This window comes from Denticeps clupeoides, chromosome 7 (assembly GCF_900700375.1).
Source record: "Denticeps clupeoides chromosome 7, fDenClu1.1, whole genome shotgun sequence".
NCBI lineage: Eukaryota > Metazoa > Chordata > Actinopteri > Clupeiformes > Denticipitidae > Denticeps > Denticeps clupeoides.
The window spans coordinates 23,297,846-23,315,221 of NC_041713.1; the positions used below are offsets into that span (position 1 = coordinate 23,297,846).

At 44.4% G+C, this 17,376-nt stretch overlaps 1 protein-coding gene across 3 annotated transcripts; it reads right to left on the minus strand.

Annotated features, from left to right (window-relative positions):
* Nucleotides 1–27: 27 nt before the first annotated feature.
* atp2a1 (ATPase sarcoplasmic/endoplasmic reticulum Ca2+ transporting 1) lies at nt 28–8,000 on the minus strand. 3 transcript variants are annotated; one of them, XM_028987361.1, is made up of 25 exons: nt 7,860–8,000; nt 7,612–7,749; nt 7,369–7,386; nt 7,176–7,258; nt 6,332–6,436; nt 5,852–5,990; nt 5,053–5,133; nt 4,896–4,981; nt 4,516–4,813; nt 4,254–4,420; nt 4,088–4,176; nt 3,895–3,997; nt 3,687–3,818; nt 3,470–3,595; nt 3,158–3,376; nt 2,961–3,072; nt 2,651–2,874; nt 2,360–2,580; nt 2,064–2,266; nt 1,864–1,949; nt 1,636–1,769; nt 1,193–1,310; nt 974–1,091; nt 626–664; nt 28–336 (listed from the first exon to the last, which is right to left on the minus strand). In XM_028987361.1, the coding sequence occupies exons 2-24, from the start codon at nt 7,727–7,729 to the stop codon at nt 660–662; spliced, it is 2,985 nt and encodes a 994-aa protein (XP_028843194.1). In that variant the 5' UTR covers nt 7,730–7,749; nt 7,860–8,000; the 3' UTR covers nt 28–336; nt 626–659. The 3 variants fall into 3 exon arrangements, with proteins under 3 accessions (XP_028843194.1, XP_028843192.1, XP_028843193.1); XM_028987359.1 differs by lacking the exon at nt 626–664; XM_028987360.1 differs by lacking the exon at nt 626–664 and having other exon boundaries at nt 7,856–7,990.
* Between the last annotated feature and the right edge of the window lie 9,376 nt (nt 8,001–17,376).

A 17,376-nucleotide genomic window follows, 5' to 3' on the forward strand; every position in this document is an offset into this window, starting at 1 on the left:
GTTTGTTGTTGAGAAAAGGCAAGAGTGTTTTTTCTTTTTTTAAATACATATCTTTATTTTTAAAGAATAGAATCAGAATATAGTGTTCATCTATATAACTCAGGAGATATACAGTAGACTTTTTTTTTTTTTCTTTTTTCTTTTTTTTAAACAAGATTTTATATTTTAGGGTTTCAGCCACAGTGATTAAGATGAAACTGGTTTAGCTGCTGATTCTTCTCTTGCCCGGTGCACTCTGCCATGGCGGCGTGCACCAGCACTCCCATTCAGTTCCTTCTTGTTCCTTGGCTCATTGCGCTCAGTTCCACTTTTTTGACACTAGATTCTCATCTTTCACTGTTGGAAGTCAGACTTAGTGTTAGAACTGAACGCATCATAATAACTTCAGCAGATGAAGAATTCCCGTGCCTTCAACACATACTGGACTATTGAATTTAGAAAATAAATTCAATAAAATTGTATTCATTGTTCACAGCAGCTCATTCATCCAGCATTCATTCATCATGTTTAAATAGCAACAATAAACCTGCATAAATGTTCACGTTAAACAACAGACTCAGGTTAGTTAACATTAGTGAGGCAGAACTGAGAATTTACAATGAGCAATGAGCAGATTACGGGATACCTGGGTTGTTACAGGAGTATGGAGGTAGGCTGGATTAGGCTGGAGTAGAGGAAAAGGGTGGGTGAGGAGTGTGGGGAAAAAGGAAGGCAGAGGAAAAAGTGGGATTAAAGGGTATAAGCATTCAGGTCAAGGATAGGTTTAAAATGTACATAGATTTAGGCAGTTACAGTTTTCTATTTAAAAGATTGAAACACATGAATCTAAATAAAGGGATGGATGAGGAATCAAATAGTTGTAACAATATTTACATGACATGGTCTGATGCCTGTAAGAAGATCTGAAACTGGAATGAAGTGCTTCATACAGCCACTGGATTGGGTTTTATATCTGAGTTGGAGGTACACTTACCCTCGAGGTAGTTACGGGCAACGAACTTCAGCACCTCGTCAATAAGGATGACTGGCAGAGACAGTTTAAGAACCATAATCCACTGTTCCACGTTCAGATGTGTCAGTTTAAAGATCATCTAGAGGGAAGCAAGTAAAACACAAGAGGGGCAATGAACTTAGCTGACTGAAAGAAACATGAAATTATCAAATGATGCAAGGTGAGAGGAGAGCTACTCACTGGCAGAGGGTCCACGTAGATGATCATGAAGTGGAGGGACATTGAGAGAGTCATGGCTCCCATCAACCAGCAGTTACTCCAGGGAGGCATCCGCACCAGAGACTGGTTCTCAGACAAGCTGCGTGAACACCAGCAGAATGTTAACATTGTCCTTTTCTTTGCATCTCACTGGTCCTAAAATTTACATTTACAGCATTTACCAGACACCCTTATCCAAAGCGACTTACAATCAGTAGTTACAGGGACAGTCCCCCCCTGGAGCAACTTAGGGTTAAGTGTCTTGCTCAGGGACACAATGGTAGTAAGTGGGATTTGAACCTGGGTCTTCTGGTTCATAGGCGAGTGTGTTACCCGCTAGGCTACTACCACCCTGTGTGGTAAAATGGCTCTATGGTTCATTACTTGGCTCTTATTGTGTCTGTGTGTGTCGACTTCAGGCTGACCTGTTGAGAGCATTGCACATTTCAATGGTGACCAGAACAGACAGGGCCATGGTCATAGGTGGTGCAGCTTCAAACACCTCACAGTGAATGCCCTCAAAGTCTTCATTGTCAGGGGAGCACTGCATGAAGTGAGACTGAGTGGATAGTGGAGAAAAGATTAGTCGGTGCAGACAGTTACGGTGTTTGGTGCATTTACAGTCCAAGTGTTTACATTTGACCGAGGCTCACCAGCTGGTGGAAAGACACAAGGGGACCTTCATCGCAGTACAGGAACCACCATGCAGCTGCAGCCACCGTAGCGGCACCAACGTAGCCTGCAGGGGAGAACAGAGCGAGAATGAGAACATGGCAACTAACCGATCAACCCCACGTACAAAAAATTTAATAAAACACAAAGATATGAATCAGCACTGATTTGTCCAAAATACCTCCAATGGCCAGATATCTGAAGAAGAGCCAGCCAGAGATCAGCGGCTCTTTGGGGGAGCGTGGTGCCTTGCCCATGATGTCCAGGTCAGGTGGGTTAAAACCCAGGGCAGTGGCAGGCAGGCCATCAGTCACCAGGTTCACCCAGAGCAGCTGCACAGGGATCAGCGCCTCGGGGAGACCCAGAGCTGCGGTCAAGAAGATGCTAGGAAGGAGGAGAGAAGAAGTGGAAGGGAGCTATTTAAAAAAAAAATATATATAAAATGCTGTAAATATATAAAATGCTGTAAACACTCACCAGACAACCTCGCCCACGTTGGAGGAGATGAGGTAGCGGATGAACTGCTTCATGTTGTTGTAGATGGCTCTGCCTTCTTCAACAGCAGCCACAATAGAGGAGAAGTTGTCATCTGCCAGGACCATTTCGGAGGCTGACTTGGCAACAGCAGTGCCAGAGCCCATGGCAATGCCAATTTCAGCTTTTTTCAGGGCGGGGGCATCGTTCACTCCATCGCCAGTCTGGATGAGGAATGGAATTTGAGGGAAAGGTACAGCAGAGCATTGACTTCTTCAGTGGAGTTCTACTCACCATGGCGGTGATCTCGTCAAAGCCTTGTAGGAACTCCACGATCTTGCTCTTGTGTGAAGGCTCCACTCGAGCATAGCAGCACGCCTTACGCACCGCTTCTCTCTGCTCTCCCAAAGGCAGGTCATCAAACTCACGTCCAGTGAAGGCACGGCCGGTCACGTCTTCATCCTCGCTGAAGATGCCAATGCGACGACAGATCGCCACGGCAGTGCCCTTGTTGTCACCTGATCAACGAAGAATACGGCAGTATAAAAACCTAGCAAGTCCATGGAAAAAAAAGGAAATAATTATAATAAAAGATCACTCTGACCGGTGATCATGATGACTCGGATGCCAGCTGCCCTGCAGAGCTCGATGGAACCCATGACCTCCTTACGGGGAGGGTCCAGCATACCAACACAGCCCACAAAGGTGAGGTCAGTCTAGGGCGAAGAGGAGAACATGGAAGATTGGTGTTCTTGATCGGAAAACACAGGTCATCCAAAGTAACGATGACGAGCAGCCCACCTCATACTCAACAAACTTGGTGGAATCTTCTAGGTTCATCTCTTCCTTTTTCAGGGGGGAGTCTCTGGTGGCCAGGGCCAGGCAGCGGAGAGTGTCGCGGCCAGTGCCCCACTCTTTAATCACAGTCATGATCTTGTCTTTCACCGGGCCGGTCAGGGGCACGCGAGTGGTTCCCACTCTCACATAAGCGCACCTGTCAATCACGCCTTCTGGGGCTCCCTGTGGGAGAGGCAAGGTGCCAAGAGACCAGGTCAGTGGCATCGGTGTCTGTGAACGGTGCCAACACTATTTGGCTGGTGTCCTTCATCTTACCTTGACAAACATCTTGTTGCCCACCGGGGCCTTGGAGGCCTTTGCAGGGCAGCAGTAGACTGACATGGACTTTCTGTCGCGGGAGAATTCCAGCGTGAACTCCTTCTTCATCAGCTGCTTAACCACCTGGAAGCACAAAACGTTGCATCTTGTATCTGCTTCCCGGAGCATCCCTGTGTGTTGTGGGAAATATTCCTGCAGTGGATTGGACACTCACTGAGCAGCAGGCGTTGGCTCTCTCCACCTTGGACAGGCCTCGCACCTCAGTGTTGAACACATTCATCTTCTCCACCAGACAGCACAGGGCTGTTTCTGTGGCCTCACCCACCTTCTCATAGATGCCTTTAGACTTTGGGGGAAATGAGAAAATGATTTTAAGTTTCAGGACTGACTGGACAGAAACCTGTGTTTCAGAGTAATCTTACTTCATTGTAGTCCAGGGATGAGTCATTGCACAGGGCGCAGATGGTAGCCAGCTCCACCAAACCATCATACTGACCGCACTTCACTTGGCCACCACCCTTAGTCCTATAGAGACCAGTATGTCATGATCAGTGAACGGCAGAAAGAGAAAAACGTGCACAAGCAGGGCACAGCTGTACAGAGCTGTACACTCACACTTCTCCTTCTGGGGTGTACTTGGACCCAGAAATGTCAAACTGGTCCAGAGTGACGTGGTCTCCATCAATTTTGTCAATGATGAACATCTGCAGGTAGACGCAAGTTGAGTTAATTGCAGCAATGTATATAATTGGCATTGATCAAGAGACAGAGAGCATCTCACCTTGGTCACACACATCTGGTTGGTGGTCAAGGTGCCTGTCTTGTCAGAGCAGATGACAGAGGTGCAACCAAGGGTCTCCACAGAGGGCAGAGAGCGGACAATGGCATTTTTCTTGGCCATGCGACGGGTACCCAGTGCCAGACAGGTAGTGATGACAGCAGGAAGACCTACGGCAAAATGGTAACGCATGACGTGATTTTCCGGCAGATCATGTAGAGCTTTCACATTGAACAAGATCGCGTTCTGGAGACCATGCACTCACCTTCAGGGATGGCAGCCACTGCCAGGGCGACAGCGATCTTGAAGTAGTAGACGGCACCACGCAGCCAGGAGCCTCCATGGACGGGGTCGTTGAAGTGGCCAATGTTGATCATCCACACCGCAACGCAGATCAAGGAGATGACCTTGGACAACTGCTCGCCGAACTCATCCAGTTTCTGCTGCAGTGGCGTCTTCTCCTGCTCGGTGGCAGCCATCTGGTCACGGATCTTTCCAATCTCGGTGGACACGCCGGTGGCCACTGCAACTCCGATGGCTTTGCCTGCAGCGATATTGGTTCCCTGAAGGAGCGGAGAAGAGTTGAGAAAACACATTGAAGGAATAAAGGGGGCAAGAAGTGGTGCTGAAATGTGTCCCACTCACAGAGAAAAGCATGTTCTTCTTGTCCTGGTTGACAGCTCTGGGATCAGGGACAGATTCAGTATGTTTGATCACACTGACAGACTCGCCTGAGGGAAGAGACAATTCTTCAACTCCTGTATTCTACGTTCATTGACCACTAAGGGAAGGACGGACTTACCAGTAAGGATTGACTGGTCAACGCGCAGGGTGGTTGAGCGGATGGCAGTGATCCTGATGTCTGCAGGGACTTTGTCACCAACTGAGAAAGCACAAAACAAGCTAAATGAATAACCTCAACAAAGAAGGTGTGGACATAGATGTTTAGATCCCAAAACGACTGGATCCAAGTTAATGTGTCCACTTATTATAAACGTACAGCTAGTAGATCCATGGGATAGAATGGCAGAAATGTGATATACACTACTGATCAAATGTTTAGGCTCGTTTTAAAACCTTTCTTGTTTTTACTCCAAATTTCTAAAAGATTGGATGGTAGTGCATTCCTCAGGTCACCAGCATCGTTTGTTCATTTTCATTTTAAATTCTGCTTGTGTAACTGCGTGCACAGTGTGGAGAGCGGCTTGCTGTGCATTTCCGCATCTTCATGTTGAGATGCGCAGGATTCTGCAGGACCGACGCGTCTCGTGTTAAGACCGCGGGCAGCAGAAGCAGCTGCAGGCTCGTGTGGGTGTAGGGGAGGGGCAGAAGGGAGACAGGTGCTCAGTCGTATTTATACACAGGATTTCTTCCCACTTCCCTCCGTCAATCCCCTCTGCTCTTTATCTTCGCTTTCTCCTCGTGACCTCCCTCCCTCCTTTTTTTAACAGCCTTAAAAGGACCCTTGATCTTTTTCAAGGACATTGAGGCCATGTGCCACATTCTGGTGCTGCTCATGTCCGCACACACACATAACCAGGACCAATGGTGCACCCATATCTGCCATGTGGAGCCATTTACAGTCATTACGGTTTCTGTACCTGACACCTCCACAATGTCTCCAGGCACGATTTCTCTGGCCTTGATCCTCTGGACGCTCTTTCTGTCGGAACGGTACACTTTGCCCATCTCAGGCTCATACTCCTTAAGCGCCTCGATGGCGCTCTCAGCATTGCGCTCCTGCAGGAACAGAGACCCGGCAGAGATGAGTTCCTGGTACCCATGGTTTGAAATGTAAAGACTCCACCCCCCCCGCGACATAGTTTCCAAATGACCGCTGTTCCATGGCACTGGTTATATGATATCCTTAAACAACACGTTCACGTTGGCAGGGATTGTTAAAAAAAGGAGTTGCGTTTGACCTCTGACCCCTGATGTCATGCAGCCACAACTGCGGCCACTCCTCCCATGTAAGATGAGGAGTTGCATGTACATGACAGGGGGTGTACATGACAGCCAAGGACATGCATGCAGGAATGCACATTACGTTGTGCGCGTTGCTGGGGCTCGGATGTGCTCACCTGCCACACGCCAACTACAGCATTAGCAATGAGAATGAGGAGGATCACGAAGGGCTCGACAAAAGCAGTCACGGTCTCTTCGCCTTCTTCAAACCAGGCCAGCACCTAGAGGTGTGTTTGTAGGAAATTAAACAAGACAACCAGTTAGCGTGAGTGTGTGGATGGGCGAGAGGAACATTCTTTAGAGCTCTGCGTGTTTACATGAACACAGTCTTAGTTCCAGCTCAGGGGGAGGAGAGCAGACTCCTGTTCACTCGCCAGTTATTCCTTCTTATCTTGCCAAACGTTGTATTTGTTTCCACATTGCTGTTCTACATTACGCGCCAATGTCTCTACCTCTTATCCTCTCTCTTTCTGTATCGCTATTGGACAGGCCTTCCTTCCATCCCCAACCTTTCCAAAGGGATCGTTTCTGGCTTGAGACCACCTTAAAATAACGTGTCCCCAGCTGTATCCAGTCCTTACCTTCTAAGGCCACTCTAGCCACTGACCCAGGACCGGGGGGGGCTGTCCCACCATTAGCACCCCTCCTCCCCAGACAGTAAGAGGGGAGATGGAAATGTGTCAAAGTAAAAAAAAACACACAAGATTTTGTTCATCTTCCTGGAGCAATGTTGGGTATGCCGGGATCACCACCGGTGTCACTCTGGGAAATGAGCCTTTCATGGGGTCAGGTGTATCAGCAATAAAACCGGCCCCTCCGCGGCTCTTACAATCTGTCCCTCGTCCAGATCATTGCTACACTGGGCTGGTGGCCGAGCGGCGAGTGTGTGCGAGAAGGTTACACTATCTTTTCCTGGACTTATGATAAACTCTACTGCCCATCCGAGGAGAGGCGACTTACGAAGGAGATGCAGGCAGCCAGCAGAAGAATCCTGACCAGGAGGTCTTCAAACTGCTCCACCACCAGCTCCCAGATGGTTTTACCTGAGAGATCAGATCAGACAGTTTGGTTTAGCAAGACAAAATTAATGATTTGATTAATTATTGAACACTTGGCCACTTATGGTCCTATGGTCAGAATAAAACCTACTTACCCTCTTCAGCAGGCAGCTCTACGATCACAGTCAGGGGTCAGATAGAAACAGAAAAGAATGTTTGCTTAATGTTAGGGTCACAGAGGACATAATAAATGATATTTGATTACTGATTTCAATCTACAGCTCTGAAGCTTCTGGCTATGTTTTCTCATTTTAGAGACAATTGAACCATCTGTCTTCATACCAGCTCACTCCCATCTTCACACCCACATGCACCCACCCTTCAGTCACCCATCTCACCATTGTAGCCAAACTTGGCCAAGTTCTTCTTGACCTGGTCTGGCGAGAGACCTGTTGCCTCGGTCACGCCAAAGTAGGCCAGGCAATCGGCCGGCTCCTTGCTGTGTGCGTTCTCCATCCTCTCAGTTCAGGGGGAGACTTCAGGGGGAATGGAAGATCAGTGAGAATACGTCCGTACTTTTCTCTACTCAGTATCTTTAGTATCTTTAATGCCAGTGTCCACGAGTAAGATGAATCGACCCACCCACCACTTTCAGAAGTGTGTGACTGGCACACGACGGCAACCCCTATAACTCAGCCTCCCCTGGTCTTCCTGCTCCCGTCTCTCCCCCTCTCCCTCAGGAGTGCTGGACTGACAGAGAGTGCACAGTGTCACTCATCTACTTACAGTTTTATACAGACACACAAAGGTCCACTAACGTGGACACAATCCGGCCATGTCTTCCTATTGGCCGAGAGCTGACAAATTTGGAGAGTGGGGGTGGGACTTGTTTGGTGTGTGTGTGTGTGTGTGTGTGTGTGTGTGCACTGGGGGATAGGTTGAACTGGGTAACAACTGTGGGAAGGAAAAAGACAGGTTTAGGATGGACACTGTTTTTGGAACATGCACGCTCAGTCGAATATGGAGGCTAGGAGGGTGAATGATGGCTCAAGTGTCACAAGTGTGTGTCTGTCAGCATAACAACATGCATGTCCCTGACAGAGCAAGACATAGAGATATGGAATACGTCAGAAGACTCGAGCATAGACCACAGCCCACCGGTCAGTGGTGGTCAGTACAGAGAGCAAGAAATGCTGTCCTTGCCCCGTCTGTCAAGTTGGTCTTGTACAGTTTTTGAAGCCCTAAGAGACCCTGGAAGAAGATCCATGTGCAACTTGGATAGATGGATGGATGGATGGATGGGTGGATAAATAGATTCATGTTTGGATGGATGTTCTCAGGTTTTGAAAAGACAGAAACAGCTTCTTTGCTGCCCAGGGCCAAACATGCATCTTCTAATCTTCCAGCTCAGCTGTTCTTCTGTACTTTGACCTTTGACCTTTGGGGGTTGCATGGGTCTGCCTGTCAATGTGCATCAATGTGCGCTGTGACATTTAACTCAATAAACCATTGGTGTTGGGTTACCCTGTACCTCATACTTACAAACTCACACACACACACCATACTGTATGCACACACCTTCCCTATTATATACACAAACACTGTTTATTTTATTTTAACATGTCTCACGTAATCATTCTCTTCATTGCCTTTATAATTCGATTTCAGTTGTTGGTATGGATAGAAAATACAGGATGTCCTGTTCTGTTATTCTATTTTTGTTTCTAAGTCTGCCGCTTAGGCGTGGAAGGTCAGCTTCAGTTGTCACAGTATACAATCTGTCTATAAAACGCTTCTGTTTCAGGCACACATCTTCAACAGAGCTGTCGTGATGCAGTATGGTGGTAAATGCTCCCCTGCATGCAGACGGCATTTATGGCGAGGGTGGCTTATGTCGACTCCCTGTAACAGCAGTAGATGCAGCAGTTGTGCCTTGCCAGTATAAATAGCGCCTGGGCGATGCAGGCCAGGAGAACTTTGCCCAATTGCTGAAGTTTTGTGTTTATTTTCAGGGGCTGGTGGTGTGACCTGACTTTCACACTCACTCATTCACGTTCATTCACCTCTCACTGGTCTCATGCTGTGAGCTAGGACGATGCTGGCATGAAGTTTTATGATGTTAACAATGAGAGGGCTGGGTTTTGGAAGGACTGGGTGAAGAAGGGTCAGCATGTTGCAATTCAAACACGCACATGTGTGTCAGTAGATCAGGTTCAGGTTAACCGTCTGCTCAACTGAGGTGAGTTTTAAAGCAGGTGGATCTTGTTCAGCACTAGAAGAAATGACACATACAATATGGAGTTTTATGGGTATATTTAACATGACAGTGGGTCTTCTACCTTATTAGGACTGTGTAGTGGAAGGATGGCAGACAGATGGGAGCTCAGTAAGACAGATTTGTGATGACAGGGAGACCTATGGACGAAAAGGAATAGGAGGGAGCAGGGCACAAGGAGGCAGAAGAATGGAAACTCCAGGATATATATAGAAAAGAGGCGAAATTAGATAGCCAGAAAAAGAGAGAAAAAGAGTGACAGAAAGACTGGAAGTGAATGGTGTAACCGTGTTAAAAAGGAGGGAGAGATATAACAGAAGACAGAAAGAACGGTTGGTGTCTTATTGTGTATTTATTCTGACAATAATAATGGCTGCACGTGTCAGTTATTTTACCTGATGCTGAGCTGGCAGTGCTATGAGCCATACTGTAATTATACACACACACACACACACACACACACACACAGCAGACAGGTGTAACAGGTGTTACACAGGAATGGTGTTAAACTCTCAGCACTGTTCCTATTTCTGGGGCTGAGAGCCAGGGGCCCCACAGTTCCAACTCTTAAAGGAGCACACACACACACACACACACACATGCACACACACACACACACACACACACACACACACACACACACACACACATGATGTATGTATACTGTAAAGTGGTGCCTTTTCTCTATAAATATGACCTAAAGTATATAAAGTGAACACATTTTAAATAAAGGATCAAATATATGATACATATATGTGTGCACCAAACGTTACATGACTGTGAACATTTTTAATCATTCATTGGCTGCATGGACTTGCACATGCTGGGAAGACACCTGATTGTCATACAACTGAATGAAAACACATGACGTGCACCTTCAATTTAAATGCTAAAATTAATGCATATTCTTAAAAATAATAATACTTATGATGAGTTGGCAGAGAAAATGATTTGCATCTTTTTGATTAATTCAAACTTTGCAGTTTTGCTGCAGTTTTGCATAACAGTAAGACCATCGACTGTTCATTGAATTCAATATCTGATGCTCTAATACTCTATTTCCAGAATGACCATTTCACCTATCAGCTAAAACCTTCTGACCAATAATGGGCGTGTGTAAACCTGAAACTACAAATTCAGATCAAAGACCAAGTGTGATTGAACCAAGCAGTTGGGTAGCAGGTCCTTGAATTCATTGCTCAACTGGTTGGTTGACACAAAATCCTAGTATGGATTTGTTGTTTTTGGTTACAGTCCTTGATAATGACCACTGACACGTGAAGTGAATATCATTGATTCTCTCGTTACATTGGCATTTGCCATTGGGTGGGATATATTTGGCAGCAACTGCACATTTTGTTCTGTGTTGGAAGCAGAAACAATTGTCCAAACAATTGTCCAATGTCCAAATTATGATGGCTAAACAGGTAGGCAATAATCTCTGCATCTCCTGTGCAGTGTTGCTTCCTACCCAGGAAGGTACGTTGGTGAACAGTTGAAATGGATATGGGCAGGCAAGGCGAGTCCATGTCGCTCCATTCAATCAAGAGCTCCTGTTGCTCAAATTCCTCAAAAAAAACAGAGGGCATCACATCTGCTTGCCAACAGAACCAAAAATTGGCATATGAAAACCAGAACAGGACCTGGTCTGATATTCTGGTCAGATATTCTGATATCTGGTTTTCTGTGGATGTCTGTTTCATATACCTGAAAGAAGAGGAAGCTGCTGAGAAAGTGGACTTAGGTCATGGACCGGAAAGTGGACCGGAAGTGGTTTTGAATCCACCGGCCATCAAGGTGCCACTGAGGAACCCTTGCGTCATCCTCACATTCATGCCTGCCCACTGCTCATGATGAAATACTACACACTGCAAAAATGATCCATGACAACACAACAAAAAATTCTCCAGATCTGATCATGCCTGATTGGTGACAACTCTACCATTCAAACATTTATGGTTATTTACAAATGTATTTGCTCTTATTTTGTCCCTTTGTCCATTGAAATAACACAAAATCTTAAATGTTGTACATCACTATGGTAGCTGGAAATGGTGATTAAATACATAAATACATATATAGACACACACATGGAGAGAGGAACTTTATTTTCAACAAATAATAAGACCTAGTGTGGTCTAGATGTCAATTTTTTGAAGTTCAAAGTTCATATTTCTGAATATTTTGACTAATCTACATGTTTTTCATGTGTGCTTACTCTCTCTGGACACAGATACACTTCCCCAGTGTCTGTGCAAGGGCAGGTCAAGGCAGTGATATGAATGTCATTGACAGAACTTGTAACTGATCATCTTAAAGGTATGTTTGTTTTTGGACCAGACCAAAGATGGTGGTCAGGGGGTTGAGTGTAAGTGTTTGGCCAAGTAATTGGTGTTGGTAGTGGCACATAGTGGGGGAAAGTGAGCCTTGCTGGAATGCCTTGAGATTCATGTTTTAATGTAATGGTGTGAGTTTCTTGGACTTCAAAAAAAATCACCTTTTTATAAGGTGATAAGTTAATTGCGTGAGTGATATTTGACACAAACTCATGGAAAGTGAAATAGCAGGGTGTTCAAACAACCATGAATCTCATCCCTGCCGTTCATAATAAAACAGTAGTGGCATGCATGGCCCCCACGTGCCTGTATAAACCTTTAACAGGCTCATGTGGAGATGATCGATGGCGTCGTCCAACCACTCAAGCTGCATCACACTGACCATGCTGTCTCTTTCACAGACTCTTTCATGTGTGACTAGAAGTCTGACAGATCTGGTCAGTCACATAGTTCTGGACAAGAGGACATTAGAGGCCACTAATGTCCTCTTGCAGTCTGTTTCAGCTTGGTGAGTACTGTGCACAACAATAAAATTCGGTTTGTGGGGAGGCGCTCTTCCTCCTCATATAAAGGAGCAACGACATTTGTCCCTGAGTTGATGCACATTTCCAGCGCTTTTTATACAATGGCCAGTGTCCCAGGGTCTCTTACATGCACTTGAAACTGTTCTAGCGGAAACAGAAACCTTCTAGCTATGGCACATATAGATCACACAGGAAGGATAACGTGTCCTAATGCACACTTTCGTGTACACCAAAGAAGGTGAAGCTGGTTCTTAATTGGTTCTTTCTTCTAACTGGACAGATTGAGTTCCATGAAGCTTAAGTGACTTGGTGTTGATGACAAAGTGTTCCCTTAGTTTTCGAGTACGTGGAGTAATAGGGAAGTATTAGACAGAGACAGGAAAAGTGCTTGGTACTTACGTAACACGTCCATGCATGCTGACAACATCTGAGACAACATGTGCTCCACTGGGGTGCCCTTGGGTATTTTTGAAAGCAGAGACAGTTGTAAAGGAGGGTTGGGGTGCAAGAGAGAGGGACAAGAGAATTGGGCTCATCCCTTATCGCTTCCACTCTTCTCTCCTTCATACTTGTTTTTTTTTTTTTTTTTTTTTCAGTGTATGTTTCTCTTTTCTGCATAATCTTTTTGATTTTCCTGTCTTGTTGAAGGTCCATGTTTGGTGGCATGCTTATCAGCTCCTTGGTCTGCTAAGGACATAATCCCTACAAGGTCCAAGCTGATGTCCTGTATCATAGCAACCAACTCTGTTTTCACCTAAGCAGAACATTCGCCCCACAACGACCTCGTGCAACAATTAACACCAGCAGCAGCACCGTCTCGAATTAATTAACATGAAAAGATAACAATCATGACAAAATTTCATAACTACCGCAACTGTGTGCAACAGTATCAAATAAATACAAATTATTTAAATATATGGATGTCTTTATAGATTTGATGGGTTAAGTTTATGGTTTTCGCAGACATGCCAGGGTTGTGCTGCATAAATCTTTTGGGAAACTAAGGTGAAAGTGCAATAATCAAACATAAATAACGAACATTAGGAGCCTAAAAACATAATTTAGATAAATACCACCCTCTGCAAGAAATATATAGAAAGGTTCACAACCCACACTGTCAGACACTGACAGGCAAGCGATCCTGTAACTTAATAGCAGACAACTGGGCCTGTAATTATTATTAGAAAATAGTTTAAATGCCTTAGCTGTACTCCTACACCCATATAACAAAACAAATACTGTTCTATGTTTGCACACAAATGTGTAATATTTATTAATAATATATATATGGATTTATCATATTTGTGGGCTTTAGCTGTAAGTGTATATTATCTCTCGAACTTTGTGAAGAAGACCTTATGGAAGCTCTCATGTAATCACATGGTGGTAATCACTGCTAATAATGATTCTTTGTTGAAGAGCACAAAAGATATGCTACACCAATAATACATTTGATATTAATAAATAATTCTATAAAGGTTCAGTGATTTCGAGAAGGACAGTCATAAGGGGAAGTGGTGGCCTAGTAGGTAAGGAAGCGGACCCGTCATTGGAAGGTTGTGGGTTTGAATCCCGAATCGTCAAGGTACCACTGAGGTACCACTGAGCAAAGCACCGTCACCACACACACTGCTCCACACACTGTTAAATGCAAAAAAATGCATTTAACATTATTCCTGTTAACATAAAAATCTGTTAATTACCTCACTTTCTTCTGCAAAACCCTGCATACAGTGGTTATTGTTTGTTTTAAGTTTCTATATTTCTACATATCGTGTTAGGGGGAGAAAGAGAAAGATTAAGCTGCACTCAGAACAGCCAGAGCCGACCTTCCTCGCACCGTCCCAATGATTCAGACCCACAATACAAAAGACAGTTTATGCCAGGGCATTTTGCCTGTCACTCAGTTCAAGCCTCCGACCAGCAACTGTAATGGGGATGCAACACTCCCTGAGGAGCTGAACACGTTCTATTCACAGTTTGATGTGTTGAGCAACAAGTGGGCGGTGAAAGCCACGACTCCCATCACTGACCAGCTGATGTGAGGAAAACTTTCCTCGATGTCGACCCACAAAAGGCTGCAGGACCAGACAACATTCTGCAAAATAAAAAGATGGGAAAGCGTAAAAATTGAAGGCAACCGGCCTCAAAGCAGATTTAAGTTATTTCAAATTCATGCCCATGTTTTTATTCTTTACAGTGCAGGTTCTGTGCTGAAAATGTTTTACTGATCTGGTCAAGGTCTTCAACCGTCTCAGCATGCTTCAAGTCCAAGTGCTTCAAGTCTATCTAATCTGGACAAGAAACACAACACAGTTCAGCATTCAAAACCATCATTCCCCAAAACGTCCAGCACCATCAGCACAACCAAGGAAATGATCCTCAACCCCTCAGCATCAATGGCTCAATGATATAGACTTTAGTTTCTGGGAGGATGGTCTTTGAACGTGTTTTAAACTATTTATTCTTTTCCTTTTTACAAAGTATGACAAAAAATGTATATCAGGAATGAGAGTACCTTTGAGTATTTGTCTATTAAGATCAGATAGTGGCGCATCACCAGGTACTTGTAGCTGCCAGTGCAGAAGCTGAAGGTTGTTTGTCTATCTCCCACATTCGCACTGGGATGTAAGCACTACAGAAGGTTAAGACTGTGGCCCTGCAGCTGATTTTGAGGACCCGTTTTTCTATCCGATTTGGCCTTACATTGACACGGAATTGCCGTTTCATGGGACACAGAATGGACATTTTCTGAAACGGGTTCCAGAGTACAATTTCCGTGTGAACGGCAAAGCATCTTTTTTTGTGAAAACGCTGATGTATTAGCCCAACTTCCAGCCTGACCTGTAACCCCAAATACAACAATGGTGGGTAACGCGTTCATGATTGTGCTCCAGCAGCTGCAGAACCTCATAAAGCACAGTTCTAATGCACATTTTAATGAAAAGACAAGGCTGGAGAACAGCGACTTCTTTAAAAGCCAATGGGAAAGGCGAATTGGCCATAACGAATCAGCCATTATCAAGTCATCACACAGGATAAATCGGTGTGTCCCTGTTGGGACCAGAAGATAGGAACTGTTTTTATGTATTTTTTAATCCTGTTTGCAGCATACATCATTAACATTCAAACATGAAAGTTCTTACTTTCGTTTATTAATGAAGCAGTTCCACTACAGTACTTTTCATAAATTCTATTTTATGAATGATTCTATTCCTAAAAAAAACTTTTCTCCTTTTGTCCTAAGTTTGTTCGTCTGAGGAACCAACTCAATTACAGGAATTCCAATGTGTTTCAACCAGGAAGTGGGCCATCCAGCCTCTTGACTTGGCCTGCCAGGACTTCAGGTGTAACACTCCAGGAGAACCCTTTAAAAGAAGCCGTTAAATCAGAAAACATACATTTTGGAACAGCCACCACGCTGTTTTTGTAATACTGCCACAAGGTGGCAGCCCGTCTTTGTCCGTGCGCTTAACTCTGAGTGGACAGAATAGAGCGCTGCTGTTTCCTTGAGAGTGGTTTGGGGTTAGATGGTTTTTAAATGAAACATTATTATCCTTGTGGTTTTGTTACAATGCAACAAGGCAAGGCAATGAACAAGGAAAGCAATGGCTGGAGCAAACAAAACAATGTATGGTTCTCTCAGGATCTACGATTCAAGACCTCCAAAGTCGGGATAATATTTTTTTTCCTTACTTGTATTTTTTTTGCTTGATGTAGTTCAACAGTTGAACTATTCTTGAATCCAGTGACATCTTTTCCACGACCAAGGGATGTGTCTTCTGGCATAAGAAATGAAAATATCTTCATCAGTAAAGATCTGAAATATTGTTATCACTGCAGTAATCATTTGCTCATTTACATCCAGGTGGTGACTTATTGGCAGAACAGGGCTCTAAATGAACTTTTTTTATCTCCATCCATTCAGAATGTGCACTATCCAGACATTCTGGGTAGTGCAGCTGAATGCAGGTTTCATACATGTTACTTTAAATTGCTTCACTGAAACAAGGATCTTTATTTTCTCAAAATGACAATCACAAAACAACAGAGCTTGTTTCTTGAAATAATAGTTTCAAAATTGTCACGCCTCCTGCCAGAATCCCTCTGACCCTAAAATCCAGTTATCACCTGCACCCACCCCACCCCACCCCACTACATCATGAATCGGAATCCTGTAGAATCGGATCTGTGACCTCTGCTGTGTTTTGGGGGCTTTATTCTTTATAAGGTAATGAATCAGTGTTGACTTTACACTTGCTACTGGGTCCTTCATCCTCTGTTGTGAAAAAATATAAACTCTGAATGGATTTGCTATTTTGCAATATCAAAATGCATTTTTATAAAATATCTCTGAAAACTATGCAGATTTGAATGCACAGATTAGAAAAAAAGAGTATGGATGACTATTAATTGGTGACTGTAAATGGTTGACATTTGGCCTAGTCTACCTAGTCATTCTTATGTAGTCTGCCATGTTCTACACTAAATCAGTCAGTTTTACAAAATACACAATGCACTGTTTATTATTTAAAATGTGGCACACATATGACATGATTTTTATTATTTATTGAAAGGAATTGCCAAAGTTGCCAAGAATCATACATTGATTCCCCTGTTTCTACCACAAAAAGTGGTTCCTCGTGCTCTTATATGGCACGATATCTTAAAACTTACCCCAAAACACAGGGGGAGGGGGGTGATCTAGACCGAGATCACAATGAATGAATGAATGATGATGATAATGAATGACAAAATTCTTTCACATAATATTGTAGCAACAGGCTCCATGGATGGGAGAGAAGAGACGCTTGATACATCTGAGTAGCTCAGAGTACTAGCACAGGAGATTAATAGCAGGGCAACAGTAGAGGCAGTGACTCAAGATCATTATATGCCCCCTGCCTGTTCCTGTTACCCTCCACTACCAGGCAACAGCCCACTAAATCCCCCAACACTCCTTGCCTCACTAACCCCAGAGGCGGCCCTTATGGTAATTAGGTGAGCCCTATTGGCTGCCAACGCTAC

Bases quoted from the DNA above. Each gene is read 5' to 3' on its own strand.
- atp2a1 (XM_028987359.1), bottom strand. From the start codon at position 7,729: ATGGAGAACGCACACAGCAAGGAGCCGGCCGATTGCCTGGCCTACTTT. The intron at 2,875-2,960 runs GTCAGAGTGATC...TTCGTTGATCAG, and splicing joins CCGAGTCATCATGATCACCG to GTGACAACAAGGGCACTGCC. The intron at 1,092-1,192 runs GTGAGTAGCTCT...GCTTCCCTCTAG, and splicing joins TCTACGTGGACCCTCTGCCA to ATGATCTTTAAACTGACACA.